This window comes from Neopsephotus bourkii, unplaced genomic scaffold (genome assembly GCF_033783945.1).
Source record: "Neopsephotus bourkii isolate Nb327-2 ecotype Australia unplaced genomic scaffold, CSIRO-AGI_Nbou_v1 NB_1765, whole genome shotgun sequence".
NCBI classification, from domain to species: domain Eukaryota; kingdom Metazoa; phylum Chordata; class Aves; order Psittaciformes; family Psittacidae; genus Neopsephotus; species Neopsephotus bourkii.
In genome coordinates, this window is record NW_026902239.1 from 8,724,875 (window position 1) to 8,743,815 (window position 18,941).

General features: G+C 41.1%; 1 protein-coding gene across 1 annotated transcript in view; it reads left to right on the forward strand.

Moving 5' to 3' along the window:
- The window catches only part of ECHDC1 (ethylmalonyl-CoA decarboxylase 1), a 35,267-nt gene extending 19,183 nt beyond the window's left edge, over nt 1-16,084 (forward strand). The window contains exon 6 of the mRNA XM_061378262.1: nt 15,336-16,084. Coding sequence (XP_061234246.1) covers nt 15,336-15,741 — 406 coding nt within the window. The 3' untranslated portion in view covers nt 15,742-16,084. The remainder of the gene's footprint in view (nt 1-15,335) is intronic.
- Nucleotides 16,085-18,941: the final 2,857 nt, after the last annotated feature.

Here is an 18,941-nt window from a genome sequence, read left to right on the forward strand (position 1 = left end):
CTGGGCTTTGTCAGCAGACTTCAGAGGGAAAAAGGAAGTTTGGGTTTGCTGATAGTGCAGAGGAAAGAGTATTTACTGCCAAGTTATACAGTTTGAATCACTGTGTAAAACAAAAGCAGTAAGGAGCTTTAGCAGCCAGCTGTGTTATATACCAAGTAGGTCCAACCTCTCACCCCTGAGTGAGAGGCAAGAGGACTACAAAATTGTATACCCCCTTATGCCTTTACGTGGCTGACATAAGTAAAAATAAATACATCAACCTCTCCATTAGTCTGGTATTTTGTGTTCTAGGTTTATTATTTGTAACATAGCTTTGTGCTGTACAGTTTTTCAAGCGAGTTCAAGGTGCAGAGGAAAGCAAATGAGTTTCTGTTCCTATTCTTTTTCCACGCAGGTACAGGAATTTGCCAGCAACTAGCAAAAACCAGTGCTCTTTAAGACGGCCTTGGTGCCTGAAGTGAGAAATAAGTTGTCTAGGACAAGCTGAAAGTACTTACACAAAAGTAATGTTAAGCAAAGTAAACTAGAATATCACAGTGCTGTTCCAGGAGTCAGGAAGAGGCTTTGGATAGAGGAGATGGCATCTGTGTTTGTCTGAGCCACTTGGAAGCAGTCTTCCTTTACTTTGAAACTAGATGTGGCCAGATCTTTCTTCATATCTACACATCTGAAACCCCAACTCTGACTATGGCCTCTGAGTACAGTCTGTATTATAAATGCCTGGTAAACACTCAGAGAGGTACTGTGTTTGACAGCTGTGGCACTGACATGAGAATGCACCTGGGAGACTTAGTAGACCTTTCCGTATCTGTGAGTCAGTTGACAGAAAGAAAATCTTGTTATCCCTAAATAGGAGTTTAGGGGGTGTGAACATAATGAAATGGAAATCTTTTGGTTTTCTAAAATACGTAGTGTACTTTTACTCCAGCTATGCTGTTTGACATACTGTGTAATTATAGTCACTGTCAAGTAGCTCTTATTTGCGTGAATTGAGCAGCTGCAGTTCCTCTGATGTACTGCCATAATTTTCATTATAGCTACAGCTGTTGATGCATCTTTGATTACTTTCTAACACACCCATCCAGTGCAGCTAAATAATAGCAATTCAGGAGGAGCAAATGGGAGTTAATTAATAACAGCAACAAGATAGAGAAACATAATCTGTGCTGCTGTTGCTGTTGTTGCTCCAATTATGTGAGAATTTTAATACTGGGGGACAAAAGGTATTTTTTGGGGGGGACTATGAGTGGATATTAATGGAACAGGTATTCTTCCGTGATTCTCTAGATGCCAAAAGAGGAACTTCGGAACAGATATCAGTGCACTTTGTTTTCTTCCTTGAATCAATTGTTTGGATATTTTATTTTATTTTATTAACAACAGAGTGAGTTGTGGCTGGTTTTAATTCTAAATTTTCAAATCCATTTCTATTTTTCATAGTTACAGTGTAAACTACCAAACTTCTTGGCCTAAAATATTTTCTTATTTTTATCTTTGCCAGTTTATACTACATTGACTATACAGATATTGTTGAAGTGACTCATTGGAGCAAAGTGGCTTATGTACCTTCTCTGAAATGTGCCCTGGCAGCATGATGCACATCTCTGCTAATGCAGAGGTGTGGTGGACAAATCCAATTTTAAAATAGCTGAGTTGGTTTAAGATATTACTGATCTGTTCTTCCAGAGGCAGTTCTTGTGGTTAATTGTCTCTTGCTCTGTTTTAAGGCAGCTCATTTAAAATTGGATTAGGGAGGGCTTGCATGAACTCTGGCAGATTTATTGCTGACATAAGAACAGTGATGAAAAGTGAAAGCCTCTTAGGTTGCTCACCTTTGATCTGGGGGAAGAGGTCTTCTCAGAACATCTTACTGAATCTTAGCTGCTTTATGGATTGTTGCAGTATGACTCTTTGTAAAAGCAACATCCTTATAAAGATTATAAACATGTGACTGGGGTGGTGGTGGGTGAAATTATTGTCCAGAGAAGGGCAAGGTAATTAAAACCCTTTCAGACTTTCTCTGGTATGAATACTGGGAAGATAAGACTTCTGACGCTGTAATAATTTATCTCAATTATTTCTGTAAAGCAATAATGTAAAACCATGCAGGTATGAAACTTGTTTGGACATCTGAGCTTTTTATAACAGTTTCATTAAGCCTAGGCTTTTTTCAGTATGCCACAGCTGAATATTCTCTCTCAGACTGTGAAGATGGCTCCTGGGTTCTTCTGCCAAATACGTGTATGTTGTGGTTCTTCATGACACTGCAGCCATTTCAGTGACATGCACAAATGAATCAGTAATGCAATTTTACAAATGACTGAAATGAAGTACCTGTTCTGAGTTCCCTGTGTGCAGAAACTTGAAGTGTATCTTGTACTTACACAATGCATGAAATAAAGGAGAACTGACTTGGCAGGATTGGTTTAAGGAATTTGGACAATTGTAGTGGGTTGTTGGGCAATAAACTAAGAGTTAGATATGGGGCAGAGACAGTTTGGTAATGAATCCATTTGTGCAATTAGTGGATCACAGTAATCTCTGAGGACAGTAGCTGCAGTGGACTACCAGCCAATAGCCAGGAAGACTAACTTTGGTTCTGAGCTGTTTTGTCTTCTATTTCACATTGGTGCCTTTGAGAAAACTCCCTGAGGCAGTGTCTGTGTAAGTCTTTTAGATATGTCTACAACTTTGAAAATTTGGTCTTATGCTACTCGGCAAATGGAATTCCACTGTATATGAATGCTGCTGAAAAATATAGCCTCTTCCCCACTACCCTTTTTTTGCTTCCTAATGCTACTAGAGTCAAAATAGAGGTGTGTCACTACCGTGTGAATTTAGTTTAAAAGGTGGCATCTCCAGGCAGAGGGTGAGAGTGAAAAGATGGAAAGCTACCCATTTCTATGACTACTGACCTCAAAAAGAGCTCATAGGTAGAGGCAGCAGTATTCTCCTTTTCTCTTTTTTCTTTTTTTTTTTTTTTTAATAAATCTCCTATTTCTTCAGCTGTACTTAATATTGCACACTTAAATCACAAAGAGCCAATTTCATTACTCTTGTTAATGCTGAGCAGTATCCTACTTCATAAAAAGTGCCATTGATTTAAAGAGGTATTTTCTTTCTGAGCAATCTTCTGCCCTGTGTCTCTAGGAATGGCAGAATCAAGCTTTTTAAAAGGGAAGAAGCTTATGCTAATAACACTGCATTTATCAAATTGGCCTTGCTGCATTTTAATTGGATGTTTCGTATTTTTTTGTGAAATATGTATGCATGCTTAGTATTTCATTTTAAGGTCTTAGGCTTGTTCCATAAAATGCATAAGAGATACAATGAAATTCACTGCTGTTGAATAGCTTTTGGGGTGTGTGTTCCTGTTGTGGCTTGTGTTTTACAAGTGTTTAGTGCATTAACTATAATTTATATGAAATGAAAAGAGTAGAAGATAGTATAACCACTACATAGAATAGAATAGATCTAGGCTCACTATGACTAACTTCTCATTTGTTGCTTCTTTCAACAACAACAAAAAAAAAAGAGTGGGGGAGAAGCTGGAAACACCTTATTATTTTACAGTAAGCTTTTCCTTATGGAAATAGGTTTCAGGGTGTCAGAGCACAAAACACTAGCTTCTTTGGAAATATTTCACTGTATGCAAGGCTTTTAGTTTATCAGGAAGAGCTTCCAGGTACACAAGATGCTGCTGTTTGAAATAAGGGTGCTTCAGTACATAGTAGCTCTTTTCACTGGACAGAGCATGATATGAATGTAGTGGGATGGGGTTCACATTTCCATGAGCTCTTGCAAACTCCAGGCTGACAAAGCACTTTTCATTAGATGTGACTCTGTAACATTGCTGTGCATTGTCAGAAAAGAATCAGCAGCTGAATCTGAGAGTGGGTTCTCTTAGCTTCAGGTGTTTGCTGTATGCCACAGATCACTTTAGCTATATAAAATTTTCCTCTCTATGTATATGTGTGTGTATGCATGTAAAACCTCCTTCAAATCAGTTGGCAGTTTTAGAATTCCATTGCAGTCATGGATCGCTTCACATTTTTAAAGCCCTGGGAGTTTTGTTAGTACAATTTTCTAACAAATTTTCAGAAGTGGGTTATAGTTTTAGAAGTTTCACATTGCCTGCCTTTAAGAAGGCTGTTCTTGTTTTCAACCTAGCACACTTGATGTCTGCTTAAGTAATCACAGCACTGCTAGAAATGGACTTGAGAACTTGTATTTTTGGGTTTGTTTTTATGGCCTGGTTTGGTTTTTTTCTTTATTATCAGTTTTCATTTGGGTTTGAATTTCATGGGTTCACAGTCTTCCAGGCAGAGGATTTTTTTATGTAGTCCACAGTTCAAATTTACCACTGTTTGATTTTACTGGAAATGTAAATAACAGCAACATAGCCTGAATTGGAGTTGATGTTTTTTTCTGGGGTTGTCTTTCTGTAGGGATTTATTTCATTCTAAGTTAGTTTTTTTTCCCTTAGGAGGCCAAACCATCTTATCCTAGGTGAATGAGATTTTGGTTATCAGCCTGTGACTACATTTTAGACGACTGCTGCCATGCAATCTTATGTCCTTTCTGTTGAACAATCCTGTCTGCAGCTGATTCTGCTGCACAGGAATAATAAACAAAGATGATGGAAAATTTAGATAAAACAGATTTTAGGGAATGCAGAGCTGGACCCATGCTGATTCTTGCTGAGACCCTGGGCTGTCAGTACACTGTAGGGAAGCATTCAAGTTTAAAGGAGAGTTAGTTTAGGAACAGTACAAATGCACTAAAATTGTCCATTATGCTTGCACCTGTGAAGTGAGTAATCCCCAGTTGAGATAAATTGCCTGCAGGTGTTTGAGTTGGATGCTGTATTGCTGATTTTCACTACCAAAATAATCTTTTAAATATATATATATAATCAGACAGCTCCACAAATTGGCTAATGTGAAGTCTGAGAAGCACTTACCTATTCCAGTGTGCCAATTCTGAGGTGGGATTGTATTGAGCTGTGGCTCCATGAGAAGGATGGACTGCCTGAACAGCTCACTTTGGTGCTTGAGAAGAGTGTCCCTGCTGCCCATTCCCAGCTCACTGCTGACCTCTGGTTTGCCAGCCACCAGTAAAGTATGCCTATATGAGTTGAATATCTCACTAGGAAGCAGTAGAAAGACTATATGTTTCCTGTCCTTACAGTGAGTTAAAATGGTTTGTAAAGGGATAGATATAGTATGGCTAGAGCAAAGGAGGAACTCAGCTTCTAAACGGCGACAGCTCTAGGGAGCTGTTAGGTAGCCTCAGTTTCCCCTGAAGCCACAGCTTTTAAGTGGCTAACTTTGCATTTGATCAGCTTCTAGAGAATGTCTTCCAGAGTCCTTGTTGTCTATCTAATTTCCTTAGTCCCGTCCTGTGCTACTGTGAAAAGGAGAACTAGTCCTTTCTTCATCATTCCAGGTAACAATATGGTTAATGTTGTAGATAACTAGAGGGTAATCATCCACATCAGTTACTGTTTATTGAAATGACAAAATGTTCCCCAAGTTACTGGGGTTTTTGCAAGGTGTGGATCTCAACCGACTTTCATTGTAAATATTGCCTTCACAATTGCAACTTCCAGTCTTCTCCTTCACCCCACCCCACCACCTTTTAGGGTTTTTTTTCCCCTCTAACCCTAAGCAACCCAATGTCTTAGTGAAGAGCTCTGGAGGTTAGACCTTTGTGTTCCTCTTCCCTCCAGACATCCAAAATCAGGTGAAATAAGACTGTTGGAATCTATAAGCCTTGGTGGCTTTAGCTTCCCGCTTCTTCCTGGATTCTGTAGTTAGTAAGCAATGAATTGCTACTTCTGTAACTCAGCAGTCACCATAAGAATAAATCAAATTATAAATTCTTACGTAAAATAAATTCCTATTGCACTTAAACTGTTGTATGTGTAAGAACTTCTACTCTGTGGTCTGTTGCTAGGTGTTATCCTCCAGTAGTTTTTTGTGCTGATGTGTTCATAAACAGAAAGCAAATATATTGACTGAGGAAAAATCAATAATTTCAATTAGTGTGGTTTTGTGTGTGTGAAAGAGAAAGGTTGTAAACAGAATGATACGAGGGAAGTGATACTTTCAGTGATAATTGGTCACACTTTTAGGAATATTTGTGGAGAATCTGTTACAGTTTGCTGAAAATGAGCCTGTTTATTGTCCAGCTAGTCTGAACATACCATCAGTTAGTGACCTGAGGCTGGCTGTAGTTCCCTGTCAGTGTAACTAATGAGCTACATTAAAAGGCAGAAAGGCAAAGAAGCTAAATTACTGTTTTAATGTAGACTTTTAACGTTAAATTCTCCATCCCATTTATACCTTTTATAAGTCACTGTGCCCTCATCTCCCCTGCCAAAAAAAACAACCAACCAACCAACCAAAAAAAAACAAAACAAAACAAAACAAAAAACCTCAGAATTCATGCATCGTATCTGGAAAAATGAAAACTTGGGTCACAGCCCCATGATCATTTAAAACACAAAACCAAACCAACAACTTTCAGCATGTTTTGTTTGAGATTATTAACTTGACACAATGACAACATTTCATTATAATTTAATCACCAGTGATTTCAAACAAGTGTATGATCTCTTCTTGCTTTAGTCAGAAATTGTTGTGTAGGATGTGCAAATGCATCATGAGTAGCACTGCAAGCAGATGCTAAAGTATGTCTTGCTGCCTAGGTCTTGCGAAGGGTTGTTATTTAATGTGATGTTACAACATATTTTAAATCCTTTAATGCTGTGGGTTGCAGAAATATGACATATCAAATCCATCATAAAGTATTACAGCAACTCAAGCCTTACATTTCTTAGGACTGATGTCAAGAAACGCTGTTCCTTTCTAGGCAGCTGAGTTCAGGCCAGTGAGGTGATCTTTGCCTCTTTGACATTTTAGATGCCAGGCTCTGACCCAGAGTGTTGGGAAGCTCCCCCTCGCCTTTATGTATCGGCAGCAGAGATGAGCAGAGAATATGACTGAAATGTTCCTGCTTTAAGAGAGTTGAATTTGGTCCAGGAGAATTTTGTTCTGTTTTCTTTGGTCTTTATCAAGACCAAACATATGCAATAGAAACAAAGATGTGGGAAACCAAAGTTAAAAACATGGATGTATGTGCTGCATCAAAATGTGTACATAATTAAAAAAAAATACAGTATTTTCAATTTGAAAACATGCTTCAATGTCCTTTTTTTATTTCTAGATGAATACTGGCATTCAGCTTTGACTAAAAATGTCAATTATCAAACCCGTTTACCTCCAAGTGGTCATTCTTCATAGACAAATCTAGTAAAATATCACTGGATCTTTTATAATGGAATTTTTTGCATTTGTCTAGAAGGCATATCTGTTGTTGAAGATGTTTGCTTAATTAAATCCAAATAACTGTAGTTCCCTTTTTTGGAAGGAAAGACTCATGTAGCATTTTAGATGCATGAGTAATTTTTATGTGAGCATTATTTTGGCGTTCACTCACTTGTGTATTGAGGTTTTGGCAGTCTGTGAAGAATAGCTAAAACCTGCTTCGTGGGTAAGACCCGTCTGCTATGTTAGATGAGAATTACTCTGAAAATGATTGTATGGTAGAGGAGCATGTCTGGGACTGAGATCCACTGATACCAGGGTAATACAAAAAAGGTCAGAGCTGGGAATTAGAAGAGGAGTAGAGTTAGTAAGACATTGGTCATTCACAGGGAAGGAGAAATGGAGTGGTACCCCATGGATTGCTTTTGTACAGCTGTGAGGAGAACGGAGGAATCCTGGCACTACATTTTGAGCAATTGGGCATTACTCCCGCTTTGTGGCTCTGATGATTCATGCTGTATGCAGAGTTTATGCTACACACTTCAGGGGAATTAACAGCTCCCCAGTGTAATTATCTGTTTTATTCTCTTGGTTCTGTGTGCTGTTAAATTGTGGTATGAGCCTTTTGTGCCTTTGTAAAGCCATGCTGCTCCTTCCCCATGTGTGCACAGGGGGTGTTGTCAAACAGATCTGAGGCACCAGCCAGGAACTGGGGACTCTTTATTGCTAATTGTGTAATTGTAAAAATCTATGTCTTTTCCAGTTGGGAAAAGCCTTTTGATTTACATTTCTGTTGTTTTCTAGATCTCCTCAGCTCTCTTGAATGCTGCAGCATGAGAGGGGGGATGAGGGAACACTGTGCGGCTCAAACAGCTTTTGTGCTGCATCACAGCTTGCAAAGGGGCTGCACTGTATGTACAAGCAGCATGTGCTGCCTTGCATGAGCCCTTCGCCAGCCCTCTCCCCATCCCCACAGCCCCCTTACATAGGGCTGACCACCCCCCATCACCACTGGTGGGGGATAGTGCCCTGAGCTGCAGGGTTTCCCCATGAGCATTGTACATGGACCTCAGGAAGTGCCATCCTGGGAAATGGGGCAGATTTGCTTTACAATTTGGCCAAATAATTTTCTTTTCTGTCAGTTTATTGGAAAGTGATAGGGGGAGGAAAGCTCATCTTACTTCCTTTAATACTGCTGTGGAGTTTTGATCAGTCATGCTTTTTTGGATCCCTATTTCTTGCCCTGTGATCTGTCACCTAACTCAATTTTTCATTCCTGCTACAGAAAAAGGTCTTTGTGTAATTTCCAATATTCAGCCTTATTTATCCCTTTAAGGAAAAATGTAGCTTTTCATGGCATGTTTTTCTCTCTGGCTTCTGTGAGGCCACGAGTGAGAAAGTGTCAAGCCTGAGGTAAGAAAATAGATTTAAAACCCCTAATGCAGTTCTGCTGGGTAAAACTGTCTCTGCCTGACTTCTGAGAAATTCTAGTCTAGAATGAGGTTGGAAGAGCCATCTGTGTGTATGGCAGCCAATGTGATGATGAGCATCACCTGCAGGAAACTTTTGGGAGGTCCTACCTACCTTGTCTCAAGGCTGCCCTGCTCCCCTTGCAGTGTGTTAGCAGCAGTTTATTTCCCTATGTTTCTTTCTTTCCATAATCCCTCTCTCAAATTAACAGTCTGTCTGACCCTCTTTTAGCTACTCTCCTTTGATCAGGAAAGTACTTAAGAAATAAACCTTTTTCACTTCTCTGGTTATTCTTACACAGTCATGTCTGCACCAGTTTTAGTCTGGGGCTTGCCAGATCACAGACCGTGTGCTCTGCTGCTTTTTGCTGCAGATAAGCCTTTTATTAATTCTTCTCAGTGCAGACTTTGCTCTTGATTAGATGCTGGATTTTGGGGAATGCAGATTTCTGTATTTGCCTGTTACAATTCAACTCCTGTTATCCAAAGGATCTCTATCTAAGTAACAATACTGTTTTTGTGGTTCTTCCCTGGAGTGTCTTCCTTTGAAATCTGTAAACACACAGCCTTTTTGACTTGACTCTGTTGCTTTTGGAGGCTCATCTTCCATTGAATGTCCCAGTGTTTGGGGAGTAGATGGTGGAATTATCCATACCTTCAGCTCCTATTTACTCTCACAGACCATATTCCTCCTAAAATGGGCTCATGTCTGTTTAGCAGTTTCTGTTCTGATGTCTTTGTGTTCCATCTTTGCCTTCAACTCTTTTCTTGTTGCTACATCTTACTTTTTCTTTGATCCAGAACCCTACTTTTCAGAATTTTGTCATTAACCACGTTTTTTTGTCTTTATATGAAAGTATGACTTCTCTTACCCTATTGACATTTGGGATTGCAGAGCAGCTTAGTGCAATCGTATCAAAGATATGTACAAGGAACATAGTTTCCTCGAACTCTTTTAAACCATTTTGTCTTCATTTTTACATTCGTTAGTGGCTACCATTTAGGCATCTCTCGAGTTACTCTGACTAAAGGATTTCCAGGGAGAGCAAGGACTTGGGGGTTTATTTTTATGACGCCAGTGTGGATGGACTATCACCAAAAGCTTTAGTTTTAACAGGTTTACACTTTGGAAGTCTCACTTCGTGTCGCCACAGCTCTGAAGCAGCAATTCCTGTAATGTCTAATGGTCTTATTCTTTCTCTGCATAGGGCAGAAACAGAAGAAGCTCTCCATGAAAGAGAAGGTATGGGAGAGGAGCAAGGGGAATTAATACCAGCAAGCTGTGCTGGGAGAGCATGGAAGAGTCATGGCTGGCCAATATTAACTGCATCGCTGCAGTTCAAAAATCTGCTAAATATAATTAGCAAGGAGTTATTGGTTAAACGTTTAATCATGGCTTTTTGATCCTTTAAAGTCTATCCAGTTAATCAAGTGATACTGAAAGATAAGTGAAAATATGACTAGCTCTTCCCAGGATGAATCCACTTGCTAATATATACAGTGAATTGGGATTGGGGGGCTGAAGGATTGGTGATAGTGTGTAGTAGGATAACCGAATTTCAGACAGATCTTTAGTTCTTTTGTCTAGCAAATCCCTTTACAGAGTACCTAGGTAATTTGATGGTGTAGTGATAGTGACGAGACACTGCACTGGATAGGCAGAGGCAGAATAATTAGTCCCAACTTGCTTTTTGAAGGAGACTATTTTATTCTCGAGGGTCTAATTCTAACAACATCTGTCACAAAAACTGAAGTCAGGGCTGGAAACTATGCATCAGCAGCTTTGCTGACTAGCTAAATTATTTTAGTGTAGTACTGCATATTTCTTCTCCAGAATATTCTTCCCACAGTACCTTGCTGCTTCAGAATTCTTTTTTATTGCAAAAATGGCTGGTTAATGCACTTGATTTAAGGTGAGTTTCTGTAATAACCACAGAAGGCTTGTTTATTGGAATATTGAGCAAGGCTAAATCTAGGTGTTTGAGGTCTTTTTAATTAAAAATAAACCCCTGTGCACTCCTCAGTTAAGTACTGATGAAAGTATTCCTAGCTTTCAAAGTAAGATTTATGGTCCTAAAAATATTTTGAGAGACTAAATACTTATACAAGAAAAGATGTAACTATTAGAATACAATGTTGTCTCATAATTAACTATCAGTATCTAGGTTTCCAGGTTAGGTCTCTGCAGGCATGAACTACAGCCTTAATTTCAGTCAGCACTCTTAATTTCAGGCTTTCTGTGGCTTTGTGAAGATGTCAGTGTGGTGGTTCTTGTTTTCAGAGCTATACCAAGGGATTACTTTTGCTGTTAAAAGATTCTGGAGAAAGCAGGAAAGAGATTTGGAACAAATTGCCAAGGAGGGCTCATATACGAGGCCTCAAGAGTTTGCATTTTAATGCTAAGGAAGTTCTGTAGTTTCTTTTATGTGCATTAGCATCTGTCTGTGCATAGTGGGGAGAATAGGTTTTAGACACATTAAATGTGTCTAAAATATCTTTCTGACTCTGAGATTTGGAATGCAGATTATCAGAGGTGGATTGAGCACTAGGTACATGTTAAATCTTTGCAGGGCCACCTGCCATGCTAAAAAATGGGGAGAAGGCAGTGAGACTGGAAGTTTCTAAACTGCAATGTGTACTACATGAACTGTTCAGGACAGTGTGCAGTAGAAGCAGTGCTTGACTACTTGTGCAATGGTCCTTTCCCAAGCTGAGAACCAGGTGCTGCAGCCCTGTGTGATGCCAGCAGCCTCCCTCCCTGGTGTGCCAGTCTCATGCCAGCTAAAAGGAAAAGATTGCAAGTCAAGAGCTGTGTCCTTACACGACACTGAATCAAGCAGGAATGGGAACAGAATCCAGGTTGCTGACAACATGTTTAGTGTTTTAGGCATCCATTTTTACATCATAGGTTTCAGAAGCATAATGGTAGGAGCTTTTAAAATGCATAAAATAGAGGATGGTATTTGTCCCTCCCTAGTAAACTTCATTTGTGCCTTTGCCTTGTCAGAATGCTGAATATAATTTAAACCCCGAGGTTCAGGAAGTGATGAGGTATGGGCTAGCACAGATCAAAACATAATTAAATGCTGCCCAGGGAACCGATTTTACCTGTTGGGACATCCAGTTCAGTAACATCAGTAACTATAAAAAGGAGGTATGAAAAGCTGAGAAAATACATTTTTGTTTGTATTTGCACCTTTTATTGTATATCTCCAGCTTCAGGTAGAGAATTTCCACTTTAGCAAAGGGAAGCATAGCTGTTAGCTCACAGCTAGAGCCACCTTTGAGGAAGCAATTGTACCTATTTAAGGATAGGATTTGTTTGGTTGCATTGTGAGTGGCAAATAAGGCTTTCTCTTCACGTGTGTTGCCAGTGATGTGATGAGATGTGACATGACAGCTGGTAGTTTGTGGGTGAAATGAGATGTCACGGAGTGAAGGAATTCTCTGATCAAAGGTGGAGGGTTTGTAACATTTAGTGCATCTGAGAACATTTAATATGTACAGCACAAACATTTGCTGTAGCTCTTGTTTGCTTTAGATGACTAACCCAAAATTGGATGTGGCCCATGGTGGCTCTGCTTTCCTCCTAGTGGGGTTGTAGAGCTTGTAACATGGAATTACAATGTTCTTAAAGAAGGTTTCAGCTGCACTTTGATGCTTCTATTCCCTTAACCTCTTATTTCCAGTTTAAGTTGTGAGGATTTTGCTGCCTTTATGTTTCCAAAGGAGGTTTCTGTGCTTGTAAGGTCTCCAGTTACTTTGTACATTAATTACATTTAATAAATTTTTTTTCAATATTGTCATGTAACAGATTTTCTGCTTTTTTTTAGACAAGGAAGGCATGCGTCTAAGGTATAACCTTCCCCTGGGATACAGGAAATGCAGATTTTAATTCTGTTGACCTGGAAGACAAGAACAGGCATACTCAGTCAAATAGGGGTTTATTTTGTGTTCATCTACTATTCTGTCTCAGGCAGGGCAGGATTAGGTGAATAACAGCTCAGAAATGGAATAGTGCTTCGGTCTTATCAGCTTTTTTGATGTCTGCCTCATTATGTTTAGTAATGCTTGATGTACTTTTCTTACATAAATTCATCTAATGGGAGATCAGCTCTGTCATGTCCTAGAAGGTAGGCTCAATTCCTTTCATAAAATAAAAAGGAAAATATTTATGTGAGGTTGTAGCTGGTGATGTTCAGAGGCTGATTCCAGGCTAGCTTGGCAGTGGTGTGCACCTCTTCAGATCTGAGCTCAGGTCTCCACTGCTTCCTTGAGCATGGGGAGAGGTATACCTAACAGAGAGTGTGATGGCTGGCTTCTGTAAGAAATGATGTGACTTAGAATCACAGAATGGTTTGGGTTGGAAGGGACCTTAAAGATCATCCAGTTCCATGCCTTTCTTAAGCCTGAAGGCAGTCTAAGACTACCTCTACGCCTTCCACTGACCACCATTTATCTCAGTATTTTCTGTGGAGCTTGCTCAAAAGAGCATTGTACGGAGAGGTGAATCCCAATAAGATTCTGGCAGCTGCAGCCTCACAGCCTCTCTGTGGATTTAGCTGTCAGTCATTTATTTTCCTTTCATCATGCTCGGTTCCATTTCGTGAGAGGGAGGTGAGAACTCTGCAGGGTAGCAGAGCCTTTCCCACATACTAAACGTTTGCAACCTTTTCCTTGTTGGCGCTGATGGGTCAGCTGTGCTTGGAATGTAAAATTTGACTTCCCATGAGAACTTCAGAGTGTGCTGACCCAGCTTCCCAGATGAGTCTGTACACTGCCCTCAAGACGTCCACTGAAATGCCTGTCCTTAAGGCCTGGCCCCAGGTGCCTGGGACAGTCTGAGATTCAACCTTACTGACCTGCAGTGCCTGTCTTATGAGACTGCCTAGAGGTTGTCTACATCAAGATGCCTATCTGCATATGACTGCTTATTTTAAAATGCTTCACATCACTCAGCACAGCTAGAATTAAACCCTTAATAATGTTTTTGTTATTGCTTTGCCAATGGGACACTGGGTGCCAGCAAGTTGCAAAGTAAGCTGAGACAGCAAAGGAGTTTTGGAATACTTGCAGAGTCTTCCTCTTGGAGATGAGAGACCTAAGCTCCCTGGGATTTGCTGGGTTCGGGAAGCACTTGCTCATGTTAGCTAAAAGCCTGCCATACATTGCTCTCCTCCTTTTGTCTCAAAACCTTCCTCCAATATCTCTACAAAAAGGCTTTCATGCAATCTGGCATGTCAGCTGTTGCCTTTGTGCATTGTGTTGGATCTGGGATAAAGCGTAAGCTCTTCAGCCCTGGAGCTTTATAGTATGTCATGGATGCTGATGGTGCTCTGGTTAAGAAAAAAAGCAATCAAGTAAACTTACAATTAACAATAACTAAGTGGATTTGGGAACTGTGAGTTCTTACAAGTAGTTGCATTTTTTAAAGGTTTTCTAATTCTTTCCCCTTTTAAAGCTGTTCATCTTGGTATTTTCACTATGGAAAACTGCATTGTTAGGAAACAGACTTGTGTGTAGGTCTCAGTATTACAAGATTTATCTTCAGAAAGCCAATTAGTGCTTGAAGTAGAAGCTAATCTACTTCACAAGCGTTATTTGTCTTACAAACAGCAGCAAGCAACCACGCTGCAGAGTACCATCTTAAGGAAAAGCAAGTCTAGTTTGTTTCCATATACCTATTCTGTGTGTTTCTATTTCTAGAAGCTTTTTCCACTAACCTAATGTGTGTGTCAGTGTGAACACTGTGTGGAGACAGTACAGTGCTGCCGCATTGCTCCTCCAGGGAGAGGGCTTAATCAGCCCTAGGGTGAGTTGTTAAATTAGGGAGGTGACAGACTGTAGAAAAGAAGCAAAGATGTGAAATCTTTGAAAAGAGAAATGTGACTCTACCTACGGTAGGGGAGCGGCTCTGTTACACAGTGTAAGCAATAGATAAATAGAAAGCAATTCTGTTATGTTATGAGCTATGAGTTGTTGGAATGAGCAGTTAGAAACCAAACTCACATGGACTCTCCAAAGTATGGAACGAAACCCAAATCAACTGTGCTATAAATAAAGCACCAGGGTGCTGACAGAACTTCCCCAGTGCAGATCACTAGTAAGATCATGATACATCCTCTTGAGAAATATGGTTTGTGCATTAGTATGCTTGAGTTTTACTGAAAACCCTGTTGTTTTAGGCATGAACTAGCAAGGCAGTGTTGGCAGTGTTAAGTGTAGCGTGCCCTCTGACTGCAATTCTATTTTCAAATGCAACTTAGAACCGACTACAGGTGTCAGTGTGGGCACTGAGCATCTTTACTGTGGCAGCTTGTGTATCTCATTTTGAGGAGGGCCAAAAGCTGCAGCTGAGGCACGTGATATTGTAAAAATTAAGATACTCCAGCTCTGGCTGTAATCAGCATGCTGTCAAGTTTACCATCAGCCTTTGGGGGCAGAGGGGAGGAAAACATAGAAAATTGAGTGGCGTTGAGCTGAAAATGGAAGTCGATGCGTAGATTGACTGTGTGTGTTTGTTCTTCATTGACAGATTGATGACACCTGGCAGTGAAATTCGATTTGTCCATAAGCTCATGGGTCTGGTGCCAGGCTGGGGAGGAGGTGCCCGGCTGGTGCGGATCATTGGCAGCAGGGCTGCCCTCCAGCTCCTCAGTGGGGCTACCCGGGTGGACCCTGAGAGGGCTTTGCACCTTGGGCTCTCAGAGGAGACACTCTCATCCTCGGATGAAGCTGGAGCGTTAGAAGAAGCCCGAGCCTGGCTAAGTCAGTACACAGAGGGTCCAGCCAGCGTGATTCGGGCTGCAAAAGAGGTGGTGGCAGTGGGAAGAGAGCTACCGCTGGAAGCAGCTCTACGGACAGAGAAGGACATTTTTGGAACTCTGTGGGGTGGGCCTGCCAATTTGCAGGCACTGGCTAGAAGTCCAAAACATAAATGACTGTCAGTGCATAAGAAATGTTCCTGACCTTTCTGCAAACAAAGCTTTCACTAAAGCAGGCATTTAACTGAATCATTTAAGGGCTTCATCATTTAAACTGACATTAACATTCCAGTTGTTCACATCAGGCAGACATATTTGGTGTGCAACCACATAGAAATCCCCTGCAGATTCTTTGCTGTCCTAATCATTCACTGAATGGAGATTAGTGAAATTAGTATGTAAAGGTAAATACAGTGCTGAGAATAAAGCTATAATTCTTCTGGAATGAGGCTGAAGATTATTTTCCTCAGAGTTAATTTTGTTTTTCTAACTGGTATGGAAATAAATTGCTTGAAAGATATGAGGTGTATGTACTTGCAGAACAGGTGCATCTAAAGCTGCAGAATATGAGTTTCCCCACATGAGACTAATGTCTTTAAGCAGCTTGGAAGTGATGGTAACTGGTGAGAGGATAGCTTTTGTTTTTTTCATTGTCAGTCAGTTCTTTTTATAATTGATGAGAATGTATCCAAGGATACTTAAATTTTAATTATTTTTACAGAAGAAGCTCTGAGTTACTGAGAAGTTTATAGCCCTCGTTCACTGACAGTGATTCAGGTCTTTAAATGCATTTAGGTGCCATCTTGCTGTTTGAGGAGCCAGCTACCTACATCTGCATCTGCACATTCACAGAATCACAGTGTCGACGCAGGAGTCATGGACAACGCAGGAACGATCAATGTGATCAGCGAATGCCAATTTATTACAAAGCTTTAACTCCTTATATACCATTTCTTACAGGCACTTATAGTGATTTGGCATATTATGATTGGATACATGTCTTGAAGACCCTTAGTGACTAACACATAAGTTAACACATTGGTTAAGCACAGGTGTGAGAACTTGACCTCAAAAGCTTGCCAACAGTCCACAGTTCTCATTAACTCAGTGAATTACAGCTTCTTCTTATCTTGCTTGCTTAAGCTTCCTCGGGCCTCTCACGGCCTTGCTGTATCTTTCAGGATTATTCAGTTTATGTACCAATTATGCATTCTCCCGTGAGAACACTGTCTCCACATCACAGAATCACAGAATCCCAAGGGTTGGAAGGGACCTCAGAATATCATCTAGTCCAACCCCCCTGCAAGAGCAGGGTAACCTAGAGTACATCACACAGGAACTTGTCTTGAATATCTCAAACGTAGGAGACTCCACAACCCCCCTGGGCAACCTGTTCCAGTGCTCTGTCACTCTCACAATAATGAAGTTTTTCCTGATGTTCACATGGAACCTCCTATGCTCCAGTTTACACCCATTCCCATAGCCTCCACCCGTGTCGCTGAGCATGTACAAAGCTGCTGACCTCATTATTTACAGAGAATCTAGTTGGAATCTTGGAAGCCCATGATGTACCATGAATCCAAATGGTATCTCCTTGACTGACTGGGTGGTCTGAGTACTCTACCATTCTGGAAGGATGTCTAGATCTGTCTACCTTTTTCTTCAGGGTATTTTTACTGGTAGAGCATATTTGGGCTGACCAGATTTGGCACTCCACCTTCAATTCATGCTGGTGACTGTGCAAGTAACTAGATAACTCAGTGATTTTAGAAATCAGAAACTGACACTGAGTCCCTGCTTTGGTAGGTGAATCTCAAAATGAAACGGGAAAGTCGCTCTCTGGATTTCTTGTAGGCCCCTTTTAGGTACTGTAAGGCTGCTCTAAGGTCTCCCTGGAGCCATCTCTTCTTCAGCCTGAACAAACCCAACTCAGCCTGTCTTTATAGGAGAGGAACTCCAGTCCTCTCATCATCTTCACAGCCCTCCTCTGGACTCACTTGAGCAGGTCCACATCCTTCTCATGCTGGGGGACCCAGAGCTGAATGCGGTACTGCAGGTGAGGTCTCGTGAGAGCGGAGTATGATTTCTACAGTGTGGCAGGATTCTGCAGTTGCAGACAGTGAGGTAACTGTACATATGTTTGAGGATCTTGGGGCAGATCAATGATGGGAATTAGGTCTGGATTGCCTGTTAAGATTCTGCAGCTTTTGAGCAGATGCTCTGCTCTGCTGGGTATGTTTCACTATGGCTTTCACAGTGGGGAGTGTGTATAGCCTGAAGCAACCAGAAGAAATGCTTGGGAAAGGGATGTGTTTTGAGTTGGCACCTCAGGGAGGGTAAAGCACTTGGTCTGCAGTTGATCCTGTCTGTTTGCCTTCACACCTGGAGCTGTTACTGCGGGAAGATTCCAAATCTCTCTTCTCCAGAAATAAAGTTCAGTTTTCACTTCCAGGTTAAAGTGACACCAATGGGAATGTGGGGAGAGAGTAGTGTTATGGTTTGTGCCTCTTCCCCCTGACAACCCCCTTTTTATCCAGCAGTTCAGTTGTTAGTCCCCTGTGCAGCTAGATTCTTTCCTGTGTACTCTGAAGGACTTCAAACTCATTGCTTCTGAAGTACGGATGTTTCAATATAGTCAGGCAGTACCTGACTGTTTAGTGATGAACTTTTCTGCTTTTCATGAAGTTCCTCAAGACTCATGAAGGATTCCAGACTGCCAGCATTACTGAACCTTCAGAGCATGTTCCAGTCTGTGCTCATCTGACTTCTTGAAGCAACAGCCCATTGTCATGGGTCAAAAAAATTGTGCTTTAAAGGGGAATTGCTTGTGTGTTTGCTAGTATCAAATTTGCCTTTACTAATCATAGAATACGTAGGGTTGGAAAGGACCTTAAGATCATCAAGTTCCAACCCCCCTGCCATGGGCAGGGACACCTCACACTAAACCATGTCACCCAAGGCCTCGTCCAACCTGGTCTTGAGCACTGCCAGGGATGGACCATTCATAACCTCCCTGGGCAACCCATTCCAGTGCCTCACCACCCTTACAGTAAGGAACTTCCTCCTTATATCCAATCTAAACTTCCTCTGTTTAAGTTTTAACCCATTACCCCTTGTCCTATCACTACAGTCCCTAATGAAGAGTCCCTCCCCAGCATCCCTATAGGCCCCCTTCAGATACTGGAAGGCTGCTATGAGGTCTGCAAGCAGCCTTCTCCAGGCTGAACAGCCCCAACTTTCTCAGCCTATCTTCATACGGGAGGTGCTCCAGTCCCTTATTCATCCTCGTGGCCCTCCTCTGCACTTGTTCCAAAGTTCCATGTCCTTTTAATGTTGAGGAAACCAGAACTGCACACAATACTCCAGGTGAAGTCTCA